Raw genomic sequence first — 19,845 nt, 5'->3', positions numbered from 1 at the left:
AGCGCCTAGAGAGAGAATATGACCGCTGCCCCGCCCATGATATTAAAATCGTTCTGGGAGATTTTAATGAGAAAATAGGGAAGGAAGAAATTTTTGGTCCAACAGTCGGAAAGTTTAGCCTCCACGAGATAACGTCCAGTAATGGGTTGAGGCTGATAGATTTCGCCGCGGCAAAAAACATGGTAGTTAGTAGCACCAGATTTCAACATAAAAATATCCACAAAGCCACATGGCTGTCACCCGATCAAAACACGAGAAACCAAATTGATCACGTTGTGGTAGATGGAATGCATTCATCCAGCGTGTTAGATGTACGATCGATCCGTGGAGCGAATATAGATTCGGATCATTACCTTGTTGCAGCAAAGGTTCGCACCCGTTTGAACATGGCGAGGAAAGTACGATCTGACACTGCACGGAAGCTGGACATTGGAAAGCTGCAGACACAACAAATGGCAGCGGCATACTCCACTCGACTGACCCAACTGCTTGGTGAAAGCACTCCTTGTTCCGATGATATAATGGCGCAGTGGCAAACTATTGCCCACTCCATGGAAAAGCCTCGAAATCCGTACTTGGGTACCGAAAGCCTCCTCCAAAAAACCCTTGGTACGACCAAGAGTGTCGAGATGCTACTGAAGCCAAGAATGCGGCATATAGAGCAACCCTGCAATCAGTAGCAACGCGCCAGATGAAGGAGAGGTATCGGGAGAAAAGAATAGAAGAAACGTCTATTCCGCAGAAAGAATAAGGAAATGGAAAGACGTGAGTGCGAGCGAATTGAGATGTACAGAACATTTTACCCAACTGCTAGTGTCCGATGTTGGCGGCGAAAAGGATACCGCAGAACCAATCCCTGATGATGGTATAGAATGTTTACCTCCTAGTCAGAATGAGGTCCAAGTAGCAGTAACGCGACTAAAGAACAACAAGGCAGCAGGAGCCGACGGGTTACCCGCTGAACTATTTAAGACCGGAGGCGACACGCTGATAAGGCGTATGCATCAGCTTATATGCGCAATCAGGCTAGAAGAACGCATACCCGATGATTGGAACCTCAGCATACTATGTCCCGTACACAAGAAAGGAGACAAGACGGAATGTGCCAACTACAGAGGAATAAGTCTCCTCCCCATCGCATACAAGATACTCTCGAGCGTACTGTGTGAAAGATTAAAACCTAAAGTCAATAAGATAATTGGGCCCTATCAATGCGGCTTTAGACCTGGTTAATCCACCCTAGACCAGATATTCACACTGCGCCAAATCCTGGAAAAGACCCGAGAAGGACAAATCAACACCTACCACCTCTTTATTGGCTACAAAGCCGCCTTCGATACTCCTTTACGTTCAAAGGTATTTCAAGCCATGTCTGAGTTTGGTATCCCATCAAAATTAATAAAACTCTGCAGGATGACACTTGCTGATACGCGTTCCTCAGTAAGAATAGGAAAGAATCTCTCCGAACCATTTAATACCAAACGAGGTTTCAGACAAGGAGACAGGCTATCGTGTGATCTCTTTAATATCCTGCTGGAGAAGATTATACGAGATGCAGAAGTGAATAGATATGGCACACTAATCACAAGAGAGCACATGCTACTTGCCTATGCCGACGATATCGATATCATAGGTCGGTCACCGGAAGTAGTAACTGCAGCCTTTGAAAGAATCGAAAGAGAGTCAGTGAAAATGGGTCTGGCAGTAAATGGAGATAAGACGAAATGGATGGTCTTCACTCCCAAAAAGCCTTGTACAACCGAGCAGATAAAGAACATGGAGAAAGTTGGGAATCACAACTTTGAGATAGTCAGTAACTTTATCTACCTCGGCACCGCCGTAACCGAAACGAATGACACCAGTTTTGAGATAAAGCGAAGAATAATACTGGCAAACAGATGCTACTTTGGACTAAGTAAGCAGTTTAGAAAAAAGGCCATCTCTCGACAGACGAAGACTACACTTTACAAGACACTGATACTACCCGTGGTGTTATATGGTTCTGAAGCATGGGTACTTGTGAAAGCAGATGAGGCAGTGCTTGGAGTATTTTAGAGAAAGAATCTTCGTAAAATATATGTACCAGTTTGCGTTAACGGAGAATATAGGCGACGTATGAACCACGAGCTGTATGAGCTGTATGACGACGATAGCATAGTTACACGCATCAAAATACAACGGCTGCGTTGGCTAGGTCATGTTGTCAGAATGGATGAAGAAGCTCCAGCAAAGAAGTCTTTTGAAGACAAACACGGAGGTACACGCAAACCGGGAAGACCAAAAGCCCGATGGAAAGATCAAGTTGTGGGAGACACCTCGAAACTTGGTGTCAGAGATTTTAGAACGAGCGCAGAAGATCGAGGCGCTTGGAACGCTATTCTACGTTCGGCTAGTGGAAGATATATTCTGTCATGGGCAATTAAAGTAAAGTAAGTGTTGTGTTAGGGCCTCTTCAATTTGACAGATTGGTACAGATTTGGATATGGCTGCCATATAGACCGATCCCTCGATTTAAAGACTTGGGCTGAAATTTGACACAGTGACTTTTCGACATCCGTGTCGTATATGGTTCAGATCGGTCTATATTTGGATGTAGCTACCCAAAAAACCAATAGTTTGTTCTATAAAATTGATCAATGACTTGTACTTATTAGACCACTCAATGTCCGTGGCGAATGTGGTCCAAATCGGACCAACTGTGCCAAGAATGGTTCAAATCGGTCTACAACCTGATATAGCTGTCATATAAACCGATCTTGGGTCTTGACTTCTTGAGCCTCTAGAGGGCGCAATTCTTATCCGATTTGAATGAATTTTGGCACGACGTGTTTTGTTATGATATCCAATCTGGGTTCTTGACTTCTTGAGCCTGTAGAGGTCGCAATTATTATCCGATTTGCCTGAAATTTTGTACGACGGATTCTCTCTGACCATCAACATACGTGTTTATTATGGTCTGAATCGGTCTATAGCCCGATACAGCTCCCATATAAATCGATCTCTCTCTATTTTACTTCTTGAGCCCCCAAAGGGCGCAATTCTTATTCGAATTGGCTGACATTTTACACAGGTCTCCAACATTTAATTGTGGTCCAAACCGGACCTTATCTTGATATCGCTCTAATAGCAGAGCAAATCTTTTCTTATATCCTGTTTTGCCTAAGAAGAGATGCCGGGAAAAGAACTTGAAAAATGCGATCCATGGTGGAGGGTATATAAGATTCGGCCCGGCCGAACTTAGCACGCTTTTACTTGTTCGTCACTCGATTCGTTCGCCAGTCCATTGAAAACATCTGATTTTAAAAAGAGAAAACAGCTGTTTTCATTGGAGTTGCGAATGAATCTAGTGACAACCAGTAAGAATGGGCAAAAGTCGGACGGTGCCGACTGTATAACACCCTACACCTACACTATAAGTGCAATGTAAGACCTATCCCCAATTCTAAACCGATTTTGTTGGACCTCGCTGAGCAAATATGTTCAAACTGTAAAAACTACGGTTGACAAATGAAAACATTATGGCAAATTAGCCAAAATCTGACGAACATGTATATGTTCGAGCAAACTTCTGAGATATTGTGGCAGTCGTCGAGGAAAGCGTTTTGCAAAATTTTGGCAAGATTGGTCAATAAATGCGCTGGCTGTGACTCTAGAACTTAAAATGGGGCGATTTATATATATGGCAGCTATATCTAAATCTTAACCGATTTTCATTAAATTTACCAGTAATATTGAGAGTCAAGAGAAAATCGCTCCTGCCAAATTTTGAGAAAATCGGTTTACAAAAAACCATTTTATTGCAATGTTACTGCAAATCGGACGAACATATATATGGGAGCTATATATAAATCTGAACCGATTTTGATCAAACTCTATGTATATTGCGGTAGTCGTCGGGGAAAGCGTTGTGCAATATTTTGGAAAGATTGGTCTATAAATATGCTTGCTGTGGCTCTAGGAGTGAAAATCGGGCGATATATATACGTGAGAGCTTTATTTAAATCTGAACCGACTTCCCTGAAATTCACCAGTAATGTCGAGAGTCGTAAAAAATCCTTCCTGCCGAATTTCGAGAGAATCGGTTAACAAATGACCATTTTATTGCATTATTACTGAAAATCGGACGAACATATCCTGTACCACAGTAGTTTTGTTAGGTATAAAAATAAAAAAAAAATACTAATGGTCTAGGAAGTTTGTTCTTTCAATCATTTTTTAATGGAATCGGAAACATTTTTTGACTCAAAAGCACTTTTGTGACTGTCAGTTTTTGGGGTTAAAACTTGGGGTAAACTAATTTCGTCATTCCGTTTGTAACACATACATATATAGATCTGAGGCAATACTGTTGTCGTTGGCGCTACCCGGGGATAGCTGCGTGGATGTGGGAATCACATGTTAATGCCCTCAGGCGCATATTTAATGTGGGCTCCCTTGACATCCACAATGTGATGTTTACACGTACATTACCATCCTCCTCCATCGACCCAATCCTTGGATAAAAATGAAAAGTGGAAAAAAGCGCTGTAGTTGAGCGTAATTTATTTTCTACCTAACACTATTCATTTAATTGAGTTTAGAGGCGGTATGCCTGAAATAATATCAGTATAAATAATATTAGTATGTTGTAGCATAATATTAGTATGCCTGAAATAATATCAGCGTCGTGCTACAGCACGATTTTGTTTGAGCCCCATAATGTCAAGAATTTTGAAGGTGGTTATAAAGATACGGGTCTCGTTCAGATTCACACAAATTAATTTTTTTGTATTGGTTATCAACATTCAAAATCATATTTCAAAGCGACCACTTGGGATACCACATTCTTAAAGAACCGCAGGTCCTCCTGTGTCCATCCCAATTTGAGGGAAAACATTGTACTCTACTACCAAAGACCTTTAATTTCTGTCCTATTCTATCCTGATAAGATAGGAGGAGGAGGAATGCCCTCTGACACGTCCTTTCATATGAGTATAATATATTCTCGGTCATCCCACATGACGGTTTGGCCTTGTATTTATTGGGAGTATAGCTTTTGGGGTTGGGGACGCCCCGTAGACACCTTGGACTAAATTCTTATAACAGATGTGTACTCAGCTTCCAAATATCTATCATTTAATATCCATATCGCCCCAATCAGTAAATTTGTCCTGCTGCGGGTTTTGGGGGATGGGGAGGGCCCCCTGGACACCAAAAAATAAATTTTTGTGTCAGATTTGTATTCTACTTTTATATAAGTGCTAAGAAAGTGTCCTGTTGGATGGTGTTTTTGGGAGTGGGGGACCCCCCTGACGCAAAGTGTGATATTTTTATGGCAAGCTCGTACTCTAAGTACTTATCATTTGATACCCATATTGCCCAAACGGTGAAAGTGTCCTCTGGGCCTTTTTTGGTTGTGGGGGACACCCCTAACACTTAGGGTAAAATTTGTATACTAAATTCGTACTCTACTCTTAAATACCTCTCATTTAAGACCCATATTGTCCCAATCGGTAAACATGTCCGTTCGGGTGGGTTTTGGGATGGGGCGTCCCCCTAGGTCATTTGCCCCCAAAATTGTATACCAATTACGTGTTTTACGTGTTTTTGGAGTACTATAAGGTGGCATAAAAAATGTTGCTTAAATCGGTGCACCCATCTCCGAGATCTGGCCTTTTTGAAAATTAGGGTAAGGGGGAGGGTCCGGATATCAAAAAATGTAGTACCCTATTTTCACCGGGGGATCAAACTCTACCACCTGTGAACATTTCATGAAAATCGGTTCAGCCGTTTTGGAGTCTATAGGTAATAGACAAACAAACTAACAAACAAAGTGCAACAATTTAATTTTTATATAATAGATGGGGTCGTAAACGATTATTTGGATGTGTTATAATCGGAATAACTAAATTAGTATAGCCCTCATCCTATGGTGGAGGGTATAAAAATCTTATCGAGATATCGATTTATATAGCAGCTTGTTCGTATCAGAATATCAAGTGTTAAAATTCATCTAATTATTTCAGGAGGCTACGTCCATGGCTCCCATATACATATATGTATCTTTCATCCGATATGGCCCTTGAAGGATGTAAAAGCCACAATTTTGGTCCGATCTTTACAAAATTTAGCCTGAGGTGTTCTATTTAACGTTCCAATATGTGCGCATAGTTTCATCAACATAGGTTCATATTTAGATTTAGATTCCATATATATCTTTCATCCGATATGCCCTTTTAAAGTAGTAAAAGCCTTAATTATGATCCGATGTTTACAAAATTTGGCTGAGGGTCTTTTTTTGACGTCCTTTATATATATTATCCGATATGGTCTTTTAAGTCTTTAGTATTTACTATGAGGTGTTTTGTGTTCAAAATTTAATCAGAATCGGAAGAAGTTTAGATATACCTCCGATATATATCATTCATCCGATGTAGCCTATTAAGGCTGTAGAAGCCACAACTTTAGTGAGATCTTTCCAAATTTTGCATGAGATGGTCTATTTGAGGTTTTAATATGTGTGCATAATTTAATCAGATTTATTAGTAGCATAGATATATATTTTTTAGCCGATATTCGCCTTTAAAACTGCGTCAGAATTTAGGTCCTATTGTAAAACATCTTGCTGTTCTATTCGATATTTTAGTGAGTATACCTAATTAAAGTCTAACAAGATTTGGACATAGGTTCTATTTATTGAACGCAGTAGGTAGACTTGTTGATGATGGGTCTTTTATAGTGGGTTGCGCCCGACTTAAGCCATTTCTTTCTTCAGAGAGTATTTTATTATTATAATATGATACAGCTCCCATATAAACTGATATCCCGATTTGACTTCTTGAGCCCCTGGAAACCGCCATTTTAATCCAATTTGGCTGAAATTGTGCACATAGTGTTCTGTTATGACTTTCAACAACTGTGCTAAGTACGGTCGAATCGGTTTATAACCAGATATAGCTCCCATATTTTAGCAGAATCCATGGTGGTGGGTTCCCAAGATTCGGCCCGGCCGAACTTAGCAGTCTTTTACTTGCTTTTTTGTTCAAATGAGCTAGAACAAACATATTTTTTCACTGTGCCTTACCTGTGGCACATCATTATCATATACTAACTCAACTAAACCGTCGACATGGCATGGGAAAATTACGGTGTACTATAAAATATGGAGCATTCGATGATACTAGAAGAGCATTAAGACACTAGAATAGCATTGCAAGGTTGGATATGTTGGTTACTGTGTGTCGTACAATGTAACCATATGCTATAATATATACAAAAGATATGTAAATATTTAATTGGCTTTACAAATGTTCTGTGGAGTTAATAGCATGACTTACTGCTAATATTTTTATTAACACTTTCCAATGAGGACGAGAACGTCCATGGAGTTCATAAAACAATTTCCATGTCAGTAAAAACCATATTATGCGGGAGCTAACGACAACGGGTATAGATAAGACCTTGTTTTTATTTAAAGCAAATATTTCTGAATTGTTTGCATTACCAATTCGAATAGCAATGATTTTTATGGCAATCTATATACCTTTCAGCAATGCAAATAGCAATGACCAAAATAGATACAGCCATTAGTATTGATAGATTGGCGAAGGGTTGAGAGTTAACATGGATAAAAAAGGGACAACTACATTCTGTTAGGTCCGATTGAACTTTGTATAATCGCCAACAAGGATCTGCCGCTAGGTTTATTTATGAGTGACCCCCAAATTAACAAAAAACAAGTAAAAGCGTGCTAAGTTCGGCCGGGCCGAATCTTATATACCCTCCACCATGGATCGCATTTGTCGAGTTCTTTTCCCGGCATCTCTTCTTATGCAAAAAAAAAAAAGGATATAAGAAAAGATTTGCTCTGCTATTAGAGCGAGACCTGGAGACCTGTGTAAAATGTCTGCCAATTCGAATAAGAATTGCGCTCTTTGTGAGCTCAAAAAGTAAAATATGGAGATCGATTTATATGGGAGCTGTATCGGGCTATGGACCGATTCAGACCATAATAAACACGTATGTTGATGGACATGAAAGAATCCGTCGTACAAAATTTCAGGCAAATCTGATAATAATTGCGACCTCTAGAGGCTCAAGAAGTCAAGATCCCAGATCAGTTTATATGGCAGCTATATCAGGTTATGAACCGACTTGTACTTTATTTGACACAGTTGTTGAAACTAATAATAAAAAAACGTCTTGCGAAATTTCAGCCAAATCGGATAGGAATTGCGCCCTCTAGAAGCTCAAGAAGTCAAGTCCCCAGATCTGTTTATATGACAGCTATATCAGGTTATGAATCGATTTGAACCATATTTGGCACAGTTGTTGGATATCATAACAAAATACTACGTGCCAAAATTCATTCAAATTGGATAAGAATTGCGCACTCTAGAGGCTCAAGAAGTCAAGACCCAAGATCGGTTTATATGAGAGCTATATAAGGTTATGGACCGATTTGAACCATACTTGGCACAGTTGTTGGATATCGTAACAAAACACGTTGTGCAAAATTTCACTCCAATCGGATAAGAATTGCGCACTCTAGAGGCTCAAGAAGTCAAGACCCCAGATCGGTTTATATGGCAGCTATATCAGGTTATGAACCGATTTGAACCATACTTGGCACAGTTGTTAGATTTAATAACGAAACACGTCGTGCAAAATTTCATCCCAATCGGATAAGAATTGCGCACTCTAGAGGCTCAAGAAGTCAAGACCCAAGATCGGTTTATATGTCAGCTATATCAAAACATGGACCTATATGGCCCGTTTACAATCCCAACCGACCTACACTAAAAGAAGTATTTGTGCAAAATTTCAAGCGGCTAGCTTTACTCCTTCGGAAGTTAGCGTGCTTTCGACAGACAGACGGACGGACGGACGGACGGGCGGACAGACGGACGGACATGGCTAGATCGACATAAAATTTCACGACGATCAAGAATATATATACTTTATGGGGTCTCAGACGAATATTTCGAGTAGTTACAATCAGAATGACGAAATTAGTGTACCCCCCATCTTATGGTGGAGGGCATAAAAAGGCATTAAGTTCGGCCGGGCCGAACTTTGGAACCCACCACCTCGGGTATATGTATTTATATAAACCTTCTTTCGTCACAATCCGGTGAATATTGGATAATTTATGCACCCAAATTCGGCACGGACATTGAGTGGTTTAATAAATATAAATCACTGTTCAATTTTGTAGAACAAAATGTTGGTCTTTTTGTCAGCTATATCCAAATATAAGCCGATCTGAACCATAAAGGACACGGATGTCGAAAAGCCTAAAATATGTCACTGCGTCAAATTTTAAAGAAATCTGATAATAAATGTGCTCGAGAGTTCTTTCTATATGGCACCTATAACCAAATCTGGACCGACGCGGACGAAATTAAACAAGGATATAATAATCATCCTATTTTATTATAACTCCACTACTATATACGTAGTTGTTCCTTAATAGGGGCTGGTCTCGATCTTATTTTATTCAGGTCCCGAGAACTCATATACAAGTAAGATTTTCAGATAATAAATCTGTTTTTTATGGGATTAAAACCCAAAATTGGAAGATCGTTCTATATGAGAGCTATATCTATATAGTCTGATTTGACCCATATTTGGGGCGGATGTTGGGCGGCTTAAAACTACTCACTGTTTCAAATTCCAGCGAAATCGGATAAAAAATAAAGTATTAGTGGGCATTAGACCCTTTATCGCGTGATCGGTCTATATGACAGCTATATCTAAATATAGTCCGATCTGAACCATATTTTGGTTAGATTTCGAGAGGCTTAAAATAACCCACTGCTTTTAATTTCAGCGAAAACGGGTAACAAATAAAGCTTTTATAGGCATCAGACCCTTAATCGGGAGATCGGTCTATATGGCAGCTGTATTTAACCCTCCGATGAGCGACAGTTCTGAACTTCACGGCCGTGTGAAGAGGTCCCTACGGACCTTTTTTGTAAATCATGTTTTTTTCATATAACATTTTTGTTTTTGATTTTTTTTTGTTTTTATTGTTTATAACTAACTGTATGTAGAATACATACAAAAATAATTTTTTCAATTTTTTTAATTTTTTTTTGCTTGAATTTTCTTAAGACTATTATAAAAAAATTTAAAAATAATTGTTGTTGAACGTGTACTTCTTGTCCCCTGCCCTGTGCGCAAGTGTTGCAGCGATGGAAAAATTGTGCTATGTTCTCCGCAAACAGCGTTGCCGCAGCCGAAGCAGTATGCCCGCGTTTTCCGCTGCCGCCCGTACTTAGAACGGCATATCCTACATGACGGTCTACTTGACCTAGCCGCAAACGACGGTACATTGCCTTCCATCGGTCTTGGTAATACCTGAAATGAAAAGAAAAATAAAAAACAAATAAATATATATTCTATTCTTGAATTTGAAGATGTTTTTATACCCTGACATCGAATGTTTCCATCGCATTGCGTATCCTTGGATAGGAGGTTATATGGTTGTTCAGGGCACGTTCTTCGATATTTGGTGTGGCCAATTGTTTCGTTAGCAGTAACAAGAACGACCGCCGTCTGTCACTCCTTTTTATAGGCTTCATTTCGTTGTAAATCGTAAAAGGAGCCAATGCAGCGACGTCCAGCATATTATAAAACATGGCCAACGGCCATCGTTGTGTTGCTCTTTTGCAGCTGTAAGTGATTAGCATTTGATCCATGGTATCAACGCCGCATTTGTTATCGTTGCAATCTAATATGGCATAGGGCTTCCGCTTCTCGGTTTGCTCGTCAACGAGGCAGGTGTAGTGCATTGTGGAGAGCACGTTCACCACTTTATTTTTTTTCGGCACGTATAAGCATAACGATATATCCCCCCGCTGAACCCAAATAATGCACTATTGATGGTGCGCTTCGGGTTCTTCTTGAACTCCTGTGGAATGAATGTTTTGTTGTAGCGCACTGTACCAACATATGCGGTCTTCCTCCTCAACAAAATACGCGCCAAGTCAAGAGTGGTAAAGAAATTATCCGCGTATATAGTACGGCCAGCATTTAAATATTTTTTCCACAAGATCCAGCACTACGTTCTGCCCTTGGTTTATCTCCCGTTGTTGGTTTGGCAGTTTTCCAGAATATATCATTCCCTTCACAGGATAATAACTCTGTGAGTCGCATAACCACCATACTTAGCTGGCTTTGACGGAATATATTGTGTGAAGCGGGTGCGGCCTCAGTAAGGGAACAACTGTTCATCAACTGTTAGTGCTTCATGAGAAGTGTAAGCTGCTGCCAAGGTATGTTGCAACGTTTCCCAAATGTCGTCAATAGCCGCAGTTTTGCTATTGATGAGTCGCTGTTGTCGAGTGTTTCCATTGTCGAATCGAATAATTTGCTTTATACACATGAAGCGATCGTACGACAACGCAGCTTTGTATATTGGGCAACGCGTCGCGTCCCATAATTCCATAGCTGGTTCATGGTTTAATCTTGTGAGTCCAGCATACAAAAGAATAGCTACAAAGGTATCAAACTCTTTCACTGTCACTGGCTTCCACTCCTTTTTCTTTGTGGGATTCGCCAAATTCCATGCAGCTGTAACCTTCCTGCCTTTACGATTTGTTTCACGTAGCACTAAGTGTATTATTTCCTCTGTCATGATTGAACGTGCGTGATGTTGGTGATGCTTTTTTACACCATTGGGTGCCATCTTTACCAATATACTAACTTTCATTCGTTTCCTGTCCATCATTTTCTTCCTCTTCATCATCGTCATCAGTATCTTCGTTTAGCTCGAAGTATCCTTCAGTTTCGGCATCTGACTCTTCAGCATGTTGGTATGTGCGATCTTCATCATCCTCAACTTCATGATTATCAATTGCAGCAATATCAATTTCTTCATCCATATCTTCGTCCATAAAATCAGCAAATCTACTATCAGCTGCACGCCTTTCATCCGCAGTCATTTGCTGGTAACGTGTACTACGGCGTACAACAATTTCAGCAACGTCCAAATTCCAATTGGAATGTGTATTTTTTTTTTCTTTGAATTATTTCTTAGAATTTTTTGTTTTTATCATCATCCCTAATGTCTTTGAGTTTGTGCTCAGAACAAGTAAATTATGTGTTGAAACAATAAAAAAATTATAATGATGCCCAAAAACATGCATTTATTAGTGAAATTCAGTACAAGGTCCATACGGACCTATTCACACGTCCGCGTACTATTCTCAAAAACACCTCAATAACTCCTAAAGTAATGATCCGATCGGCTTGATTTTTTTCCAAAAGATGCGCAACAAAATACTCTTGGAATACAGAGTAATTTTGGGGGTGGGTTGTAGTAGCCGAAGTAGGAGTAATTTCAGTTTGAAAAGGCAAAAAGGTCCCTAGGGACCTTCTCACTAATCGGAGAAATATAGTCCGATCTGAACCATATTTGGGTCAGATGTTGAGAAACCTTAAAATACTCAGTGTTTCAAATTTCAGCAAAATCGGATAAAAAATAAAGCATTTATGCGCATTAGACCCTTTATTCCTAGATCGGTCTATATAGCAGCTTTATCCAAATATGGTCCGATTTGGCCCGTTCAAGAACTCAACCAGCGTGCATCAAAAAGACGTATCTGTGCCAAATTTCAGCTCAATATCTCAATTTTTGAAAGTTGTAGAGTGATTACAACTGACGGACGGACAGACACACGGATATCGTTAAACCGTCTTAGAATTTTACGACGATCTGAAATATATATACTACTTTGAATGGTCAGAAATTGATATTTCGATGTGTTGCAAACGGAATGACTATATGAATATACCCCCTATCCTACGGTGGTGGGTATAACAAGTAAAAGGTGGGTATAACAAAAAAAATGAATTGAATATTGAGGACAACAGTAGAAGTCATTGTGTAAAATTTCAGCCAGTTCGGATAAGAAGTTAGATCGGGAGATCAGTTTATATGGGAGCTGTGTCACGCTTTAGACCATATTTGACACGTATGTTCAAGGTCATGGATAAAGCCGTTGTACAAAATTTCAGCCAAGTAGGAAAAAGGCTAAGAAATATAATCGGGAGATCGATTTATATGGGAGTTATATCAGGTTTGAACCGATTTAGAGCGTACCTGGCATATATGTTGCAAGACCCAAAAAAACACTTCATGCAAAATTTCAGCCACATCGCATAATAATTGCGCCCCCTCTAGTGGATCCAGAAGTCAAGATCCATAATCGGTTTATATGGCAGCTATACCAAAGCATAAAATTATATGGCCCATCTGCAATCCCAACTGACCTTCACTGATAAGAAGTATTTGTGCAATATTTCAAGCGCCTAGCTTGACTCCTTCGAAAGTAAGTGTGCTTTCGACAGATAGACGAAGGGACGGAAATGGCTAGATCGACTTGAAATATCATGGCGATCAAGAATATGTATACTTTATGGGGTCTTAGACTAATATTTCGAGGTGTTTCAAACGGAATGACGAAATTAGTATACCTTCATCCTATGGTAAAATGTATTATGAACTGATTCATAGTAAAATTAAACATGGTTTGGCGCCAAAGATTTCTTTCTCCTGTTTGGTTTAATCAGTTCATCATTTTAGGTATCTCAAAAGAAACTAAAATCTAGTAAACATTTTCTACATGAAAGAATGTCTACACTCAATCGAAGGTAAAAGGACAATCAAATCTAGCGTGCTTGTGATTAAAATTATTGGCAACATTTTCATTCCCTTTACAACCAGCTTTTTAAATTGAACTCTTATAATAATCCTTTTATTTCACTTTTATATAAGAGAGGAAATTTTTAAGTTTATTTGTTTATAAAGGGTGATTTGTTAAGAACTATTGAAAAGTTTTTCAAAAAAAAAAACACACACACATAAAATCGATAGTACGGTCCATATAATTTAATGTTTAAAGATTATTTCATGCAAATGTTGAACGTGACTGCGCCTCAAATAGTCCATCAGCTAAGTCCAATTTTGGCATACTTTTTCCAACATTTCGGCCAGTATGTCATGAATAAATGTTTTAATATTTTTTTTTTTTCAATGCGACGATTGAAGTGGGCTTGTCTGTATAGACATGAGCTTTAACATAGATCCACAAGAAATAGTCTTAAGGCGTTAAATCTTACGATCTAGGCGGCCAATTGACTGGTCCCGAACGTGAAATAAAATGTTAACCGAACTCGTCTCTCTATAAAGGTGGCGTTAGATTAAAAATGCAACTCTGCAAATAAATCCTACAAAATCAAATCGCAAAAGTTAAACAATTTTTAACTTTGACGCCTAAAAACACTACTTCATGTAAGACAACACAGAATGACGCTCGCATTTGTGGGATTTGTTTGCAGAGTTGTATTTTTAATGCGCGCGCATAGTACGTAACTCCACCTTAAGTCCATTGTTACGCGTGCTGTGTGGCATGTGGCACTGTCATGTTGAAACCAAATGTCATGCAAGTCAAACCCCTGCATTTTGAGCAATAAAAAATATTTGGATATCATCTCACGATAGCGCTCACCATTCACAGTTACGTTACGATTCGCATCATCTTTGAAGAAGTACGATCCAATGATGCCACCAACCCATAAACCTCACCAAACCGTGACCTTTTCTGGATGCATTGGTTGCTCTTCTTGGTAGCAATGCTTCTGGCTGATCTTCACTCCAAAATTGACAATTCTGCTTATTTTCGTACCCATTGAGCCAAAAAAGAGCGCACTATGAACTTTCTTAGCAGAACACGCATTTTGATAAAAAAAAATTCAATAATTTGCAGGCGTTGTTCGTTTGTAAGACGATTCGTGATTAAATTATAGACCAAACTGAAGATGTTTGACAGTGAAACAAGACGCGAAACGTGCGTGAGCTGTTTAAACCAGTGATGCCAAAAAAGACAATAGCTAAAAAATCACCCGTTCCAAAGAATACGAAATGATCGAAAATTGTCTGAAACATATTTTTATAGCCAAGATATGTGCAAATTTATAAACACCTAGCTTTTGGGTATACATATATGGTTAAATATCCGGGTATTTTCCTAATCTACCAAGTAAATACTTTTTGACCTACTCTAATTGGGAGTATTAGAGCAAATTTTCCATCGACTTGCTTTACTCCTTCGAAAGTTTGTTTGCTTTCCTCAAATGGACAGAGGGACGGACATGGCTAGATCGACGACAATGCCATGGCGATCAAGAATTTTCATACTTTGTGGGGTCTTAGACCAATATTGCGCTAGATGCGTTGATAGAGGGTATAATTAAAGAATAGTAAATAGTAAGTTCAGAGTGAACAAGATCTTTCTAACTAACTCCATGGGTGGCCAAAGCCTTGGCTTGATTCCAAGATATATGGGTTGATCCCAACTCTCTTTTCGTACAGCGGATCCATGTGTTTTTCGGGCATCCTTTCCTTCGCTGACCTAGTGGGTTCCCGTCCATCCTACGCGTTCGGTATTTCCCTGTACTCGACCGACTTTTTTATGACGATATAGGCGGTCAGATATGGAGCTACAACAGCGAAGGATAGGTAAGTTTACCCAACGATCCCCACGATAACGATAAAGTACTACTTCTTAAGTTTGGACAATTTTATTTTACAAAATAAGTAAAAAAGTATTTATTTTTAAATCTAAAGACTATATAACATGCTTGCATGAACATGGTTGCATCGTTCTTTTGTTCTTGTTTGCTTGTTTCACTACAACTAAATTTGTTTTCATATCGTATAAAAAAGTGGAAAAGGTTCAAACCTTTAGCGAATCACATTTGAGGAAATAGTTACACATAGAAGAGACGGAGGAGAAGCTAAACAGAAGAATTATTAAATAATTACAATTACGTTGGCATATAGAAAGCTTACAAACTAATTTACAAAATTATATATATGTACGATCTTTTGCGTACGTGTTTATGTATTAAAAAAATCACAGGCATATTATAAATCTAAATTGAATTTTTCTGAAATAATATGCGCAGTCTTTATGGCTGTTATCCCCAAAGTCTTCTCACCGGAGGGCGGGCTTTGGAAATCTCCGTTCGCTACTAAAATATTGAACCACTTATTTATTTAGGCAGCTACAACTTAATCTTCTACTATATATACGAAACTAGGCAATTAAACTAAATCCTACGGTATTCTATGCCACATGACTGGATGCTACAAAGGTCCATAAATGGGTTCGGCATAGGGCAGGTAGACCGTGGGCACACCGACGACCCCATATGATTCGGTGGAGGAACGGGATGCCTGCTGTAAACTTCGTTTAGAATGGATTTTGTACCTGGAAAGCATGTTAGATAGGTTGATTAGGCAAGAAGGTAATGCATTACACTTCAACTTACTTCCTCCTTAAACAGCATGCAGTGCACGCAGTAATGATGGCCGCCAGTCCAATGAAAGCGGCTATGATTACCAACCAAGTGCCAGGAGCGGTCATATAACTTGCCGCTGCCACCTGCTTGCGGACAGAACAGGGTTCCACCTCGCTGACCCCATACTCCACATAGATGTCGAATAGCTCCCTCTTTAGCCAAGGCGAGTCCATGAGCTTCTGCATTTCAGCCATTGATATCGCAGAGCCGTTCTTGAAGAGTTGGAAGCACGAACTACTAGCAGAGAAGTCTAAGCTGAAATCGGGCCTAGTCAAGACCTGAGTGTCCAGTATGTGTAGGTCCAAGCCCAGGGGCTTCATTTTCTGTTTCACCATCTCCTGGAAGGGTCTGATGAAATTTTGTATCTCATTCGGTGGACGGGAAAAAACGAATTTCAAAAGTGACTTGTCTCGTATAACAAAGATTTTCAAATTGTTGAATGTATGACGTTTGGGCAGCTCGGAATTGTTTGCTCTGATGCGCATATTGAAGTAGCCATCCACATAGTCGGCAAATGATCCGCTGGTACGCAGTTCACCTGTCCTGTTGTTGAGAGCGAAAAGCCCGTGCAACGAAGTGGTCTCAATTTGCCTAGACCTCTTGTAAAATTGCGGCACGAATGTTACATTCTCTATGGTCAAAAGTATGGGTTGAGCCTCTGCATCCAGATCTTTAGCGTGTATTGTGGTGATCTTACTATCAACCGGCACATTGATGCGTATTCCCACAGACATATCGTCATGTTCGAATTGCGGCAAATTATCATCCACATCAATTATTTTGACCATTATTCTACGTTGTGAGCTATCAAATCTATCGTATGGTTCGCCCAAGACTCCCGAGTGAGCAGCTCCTAGCTTTAGACATTTTACTGTTAGCGTTAAGCTCTCGATTGCCTCTCTATCTATAGGCTGTGTAGTCCTGAGTATGGCCATGTTATCCTCGTCCCTTTCGATTGAGAAAATATTCTGTTCATTGCCTTCTGTGATAATATAGTCAATGGCAGCATTTTCACCAATGTCCTCATCGATGGCGGAGAAATTTCCCACTATGGTGCCCTCAGGCTCCTCTTCAAGCACCATTAATTGTAAAGGTCCTTCGTCCTGGAAAACATGAAATTTTGGTACTGTTAAGTTCGGGATTATTTGCTTTGCTTCCGGCCTCTACTTACCACTTCTCTTGGGAATCTTGGCTTGTGATCGTCCACATCCAGTACCATAACCTGCAATACTCTGGTTGCGGATTGTCTTGGTTGGCCGTTGTCATAGACTTCCAGAATAATGTTATACATGTCTTTGTTTTCTCGATCTAAAATTTCGGTGGTTGAAATAAGGCCTGTATTCTCATCGATAGTGAATGATTCAGCGTCCGATGTGGCATCAATTATTTTGTAGAACAGTATTCCAGAAGGAGCAGTGGGGTCGTCGGGATCAGCCGCACGAACTTGGAAAACTGCAGTGCCAGCCGGCAAGTTCTACGAAAGAAAGTACATACAAAACAAATTTATTCACCATACAGTTTATAATGTAAAGAGTTTAAATGTAGCAAACCATTGGTTACAATTAGACATGGGAAACATATGCAAGTGCATATATTTCTTGAAGCATCGCAAAAAATAAATGAAAGCACAGAAATTCGTTTCATCGAATTTACATTAAGAAAGCGCTAAGAAATTCTTGCATATTTTGCATATGATAGTATATATTTGGAATATTTTTTGACATCAAAAACGCAATATATCGAAGATGGATGAACTGATTTAAGAGAATTTTGGTTTGCACCCTTAAAGTAACCCAAAAACACGATTTTGGTAAATAAATTTCCGATCAAGCTATGGCAGGACCGCTGCACGTCAAACTGACTCAAACAGATCGGGTAAATATGTAACTGAACTGAAAGGTACTTGAGAGTGCAATACGAATCTGACATCGAGCTTTTGAACCATTAGGACTTTATGGTTATAGCCGCCATACATGCCGATCTCCTGGTAAAAGGTCTGTGGCCCATAAATGGCACATTTATAAATCAATTTCGCTGAAATCTTTAACAATGAATAACATTTATGTGAAATTTGATGCAGATCGGACTATGTTGCTGACATATAAACCGAACTCCCGATTTAAAGATGTTGGTCCATAAAAGGCTGATTTATTACTCGATTTGTGTGAAATTAGGAACACTGGGTGTTGAGAGGACTAATAAATCTTGTTGTTCCAAACTTAAGCGAAATTGGAAAAAATGCGCCTTCAATGGGCTTAAGGCCCATAAGTATGGTTCAATATGGACCATATTCGGTTTAAATGTAGAGTGAACTAGAAAAACTATTTTTCTCAAATTTTAGCGAAATCAAACAATAAATGCGGTTTTTATGGGCTTAAGACTTTAAATCGGACGATCGGTCTATATCGGTAAGAAATCGACCGATCTGGACCATATTCGCTATGGATGTCAAGTATCTCAACACAACCCACTGTGCTAATTTTCAGCGAAATTTAGTACTAAATGCGCCCTTTAAAGGCCCAGAGATTGAATCGGGAGTTCGGTATATATGGCAGCTGTATTCAAATATTGTTCGATATGAACCATACTCGATGGTTCATATCACTGTGCCCAACACAGATAAAAAATGCGAGTTTTATTGCCCTTATACCATGAATTGGGAGATCGGACTCTAAGGGGGCTATATAAAGATATAGACCGATCTGGACCGTATTCGGCACAGATATTAAGGAACTTAAAAAACGGGTTGTGCCAAATTTCAGTGAAATCAAATAAAAAATTCGTCTTTTATTGTCCTTTAGGGGCTGAAGAAATATAACAAGTAGATCGGTTTATGGGGGAGCTGTATCAGGCTATAGACCGATTCAGACCATATTTGATACGTATATTGAAGATCTTAGGAGAAGCCGTTGTACAAAATTTCAGACAGTTCAGATAATGATTGCGGCCTCGAGGTCGGTTTATATGGCAACTATATCAGGTTATATACCGATTTAGGTCATATTTGGCACAGTTGTTGGGAGTCATAACGAAACAAGTCGTGCCAAATTCGGATAAGAATTGTAGTGGCTCAAGAAGTCAAGATTCAAGATCGGTTTATATGGCAGCTATATCAGGTTATGGATCGATTTAGACCATACTTAGCACAACTGTTGGAGGTCATAACTCAACACTACATGCAAAATTTCAGCAAAATCGGATAGGAATTTTGAACTCGGTTTCTATGACAGCTATATCAGATTATAGATCGATTTCGACCAGCACAGTTGTTGGAATATCCATAATCAGTTTATATGGCAGCTATATCAAAAAATGGACCGATATGGTCCATTTACAATCCCAACCGGCCTACACTTAAAAGAAGTATGTGTGCAAAATTTCAAGCGGCTAGTTCTACTCCTTCGAAAGTGCTTTCGACAGAGAGACGGACGGACGGACATAGATAGATTGACTTAAAATATCATGACTATCAAGAATATGTATACTTTATGGGGT

General features: G+C 39.4%; 1 protein-coding gene across 2 annotated transcripts in view; it reads right to left on the bottom strand.

Annotated features, from left to right (window-relative positions):
* Positions 1-14,914: 14,914 nt before the first annotated feature.
* LOC106082387 (cadherin-23) overlaps positions 14,915-19,845 on the bottom strand; it is a 118,936-nt gene continuing 114,005 nt past the window's right edge. For both annotated transcript variants that reach the window (XM_013244855.2, XM_059367311.1), the window contains exons 6-8: positions 17,522-17,824; positions 16,321-17,453; positions 14,915-16,259 (exon numbers count right to left, since the gene is read on the bottom strand). In XM_013244855.2, coding sequence (XP_013100309.1) covers positions 16,136-16,259; positions 16,321-17,453; positions 17,522-17,824 — 1,560 coding nt within the window. In that variant the 3' untranslated portion in view covers positions 14,915-16,135. The remainder of the gene's footprint in view (positions 16,260-16,320; positions 17,454-17,521; positions 17,825-19,845) is intronic.

This window comes from Stomoxys calcitrans, chromosome 1, assembly GCF_963082655.1.
Source record: "Stomoxys calcitrans chromosome 1, idStoCalc2.1, whole genome shotgun sequence".
In the NCBI taxonomy this organism is placed as follows: domain Eukaryota; kingdom Metazoa; phylum Arthropoda; class Insecta; order Diptera; family Muscidae; genus Stomoxys; species Stomoxys calcitrans.
The sequence above is the reverse complement of the archived record's forward strand: the minus strand, read 5'-3'. Positions and strand labels throughout refer to the sequence as shown.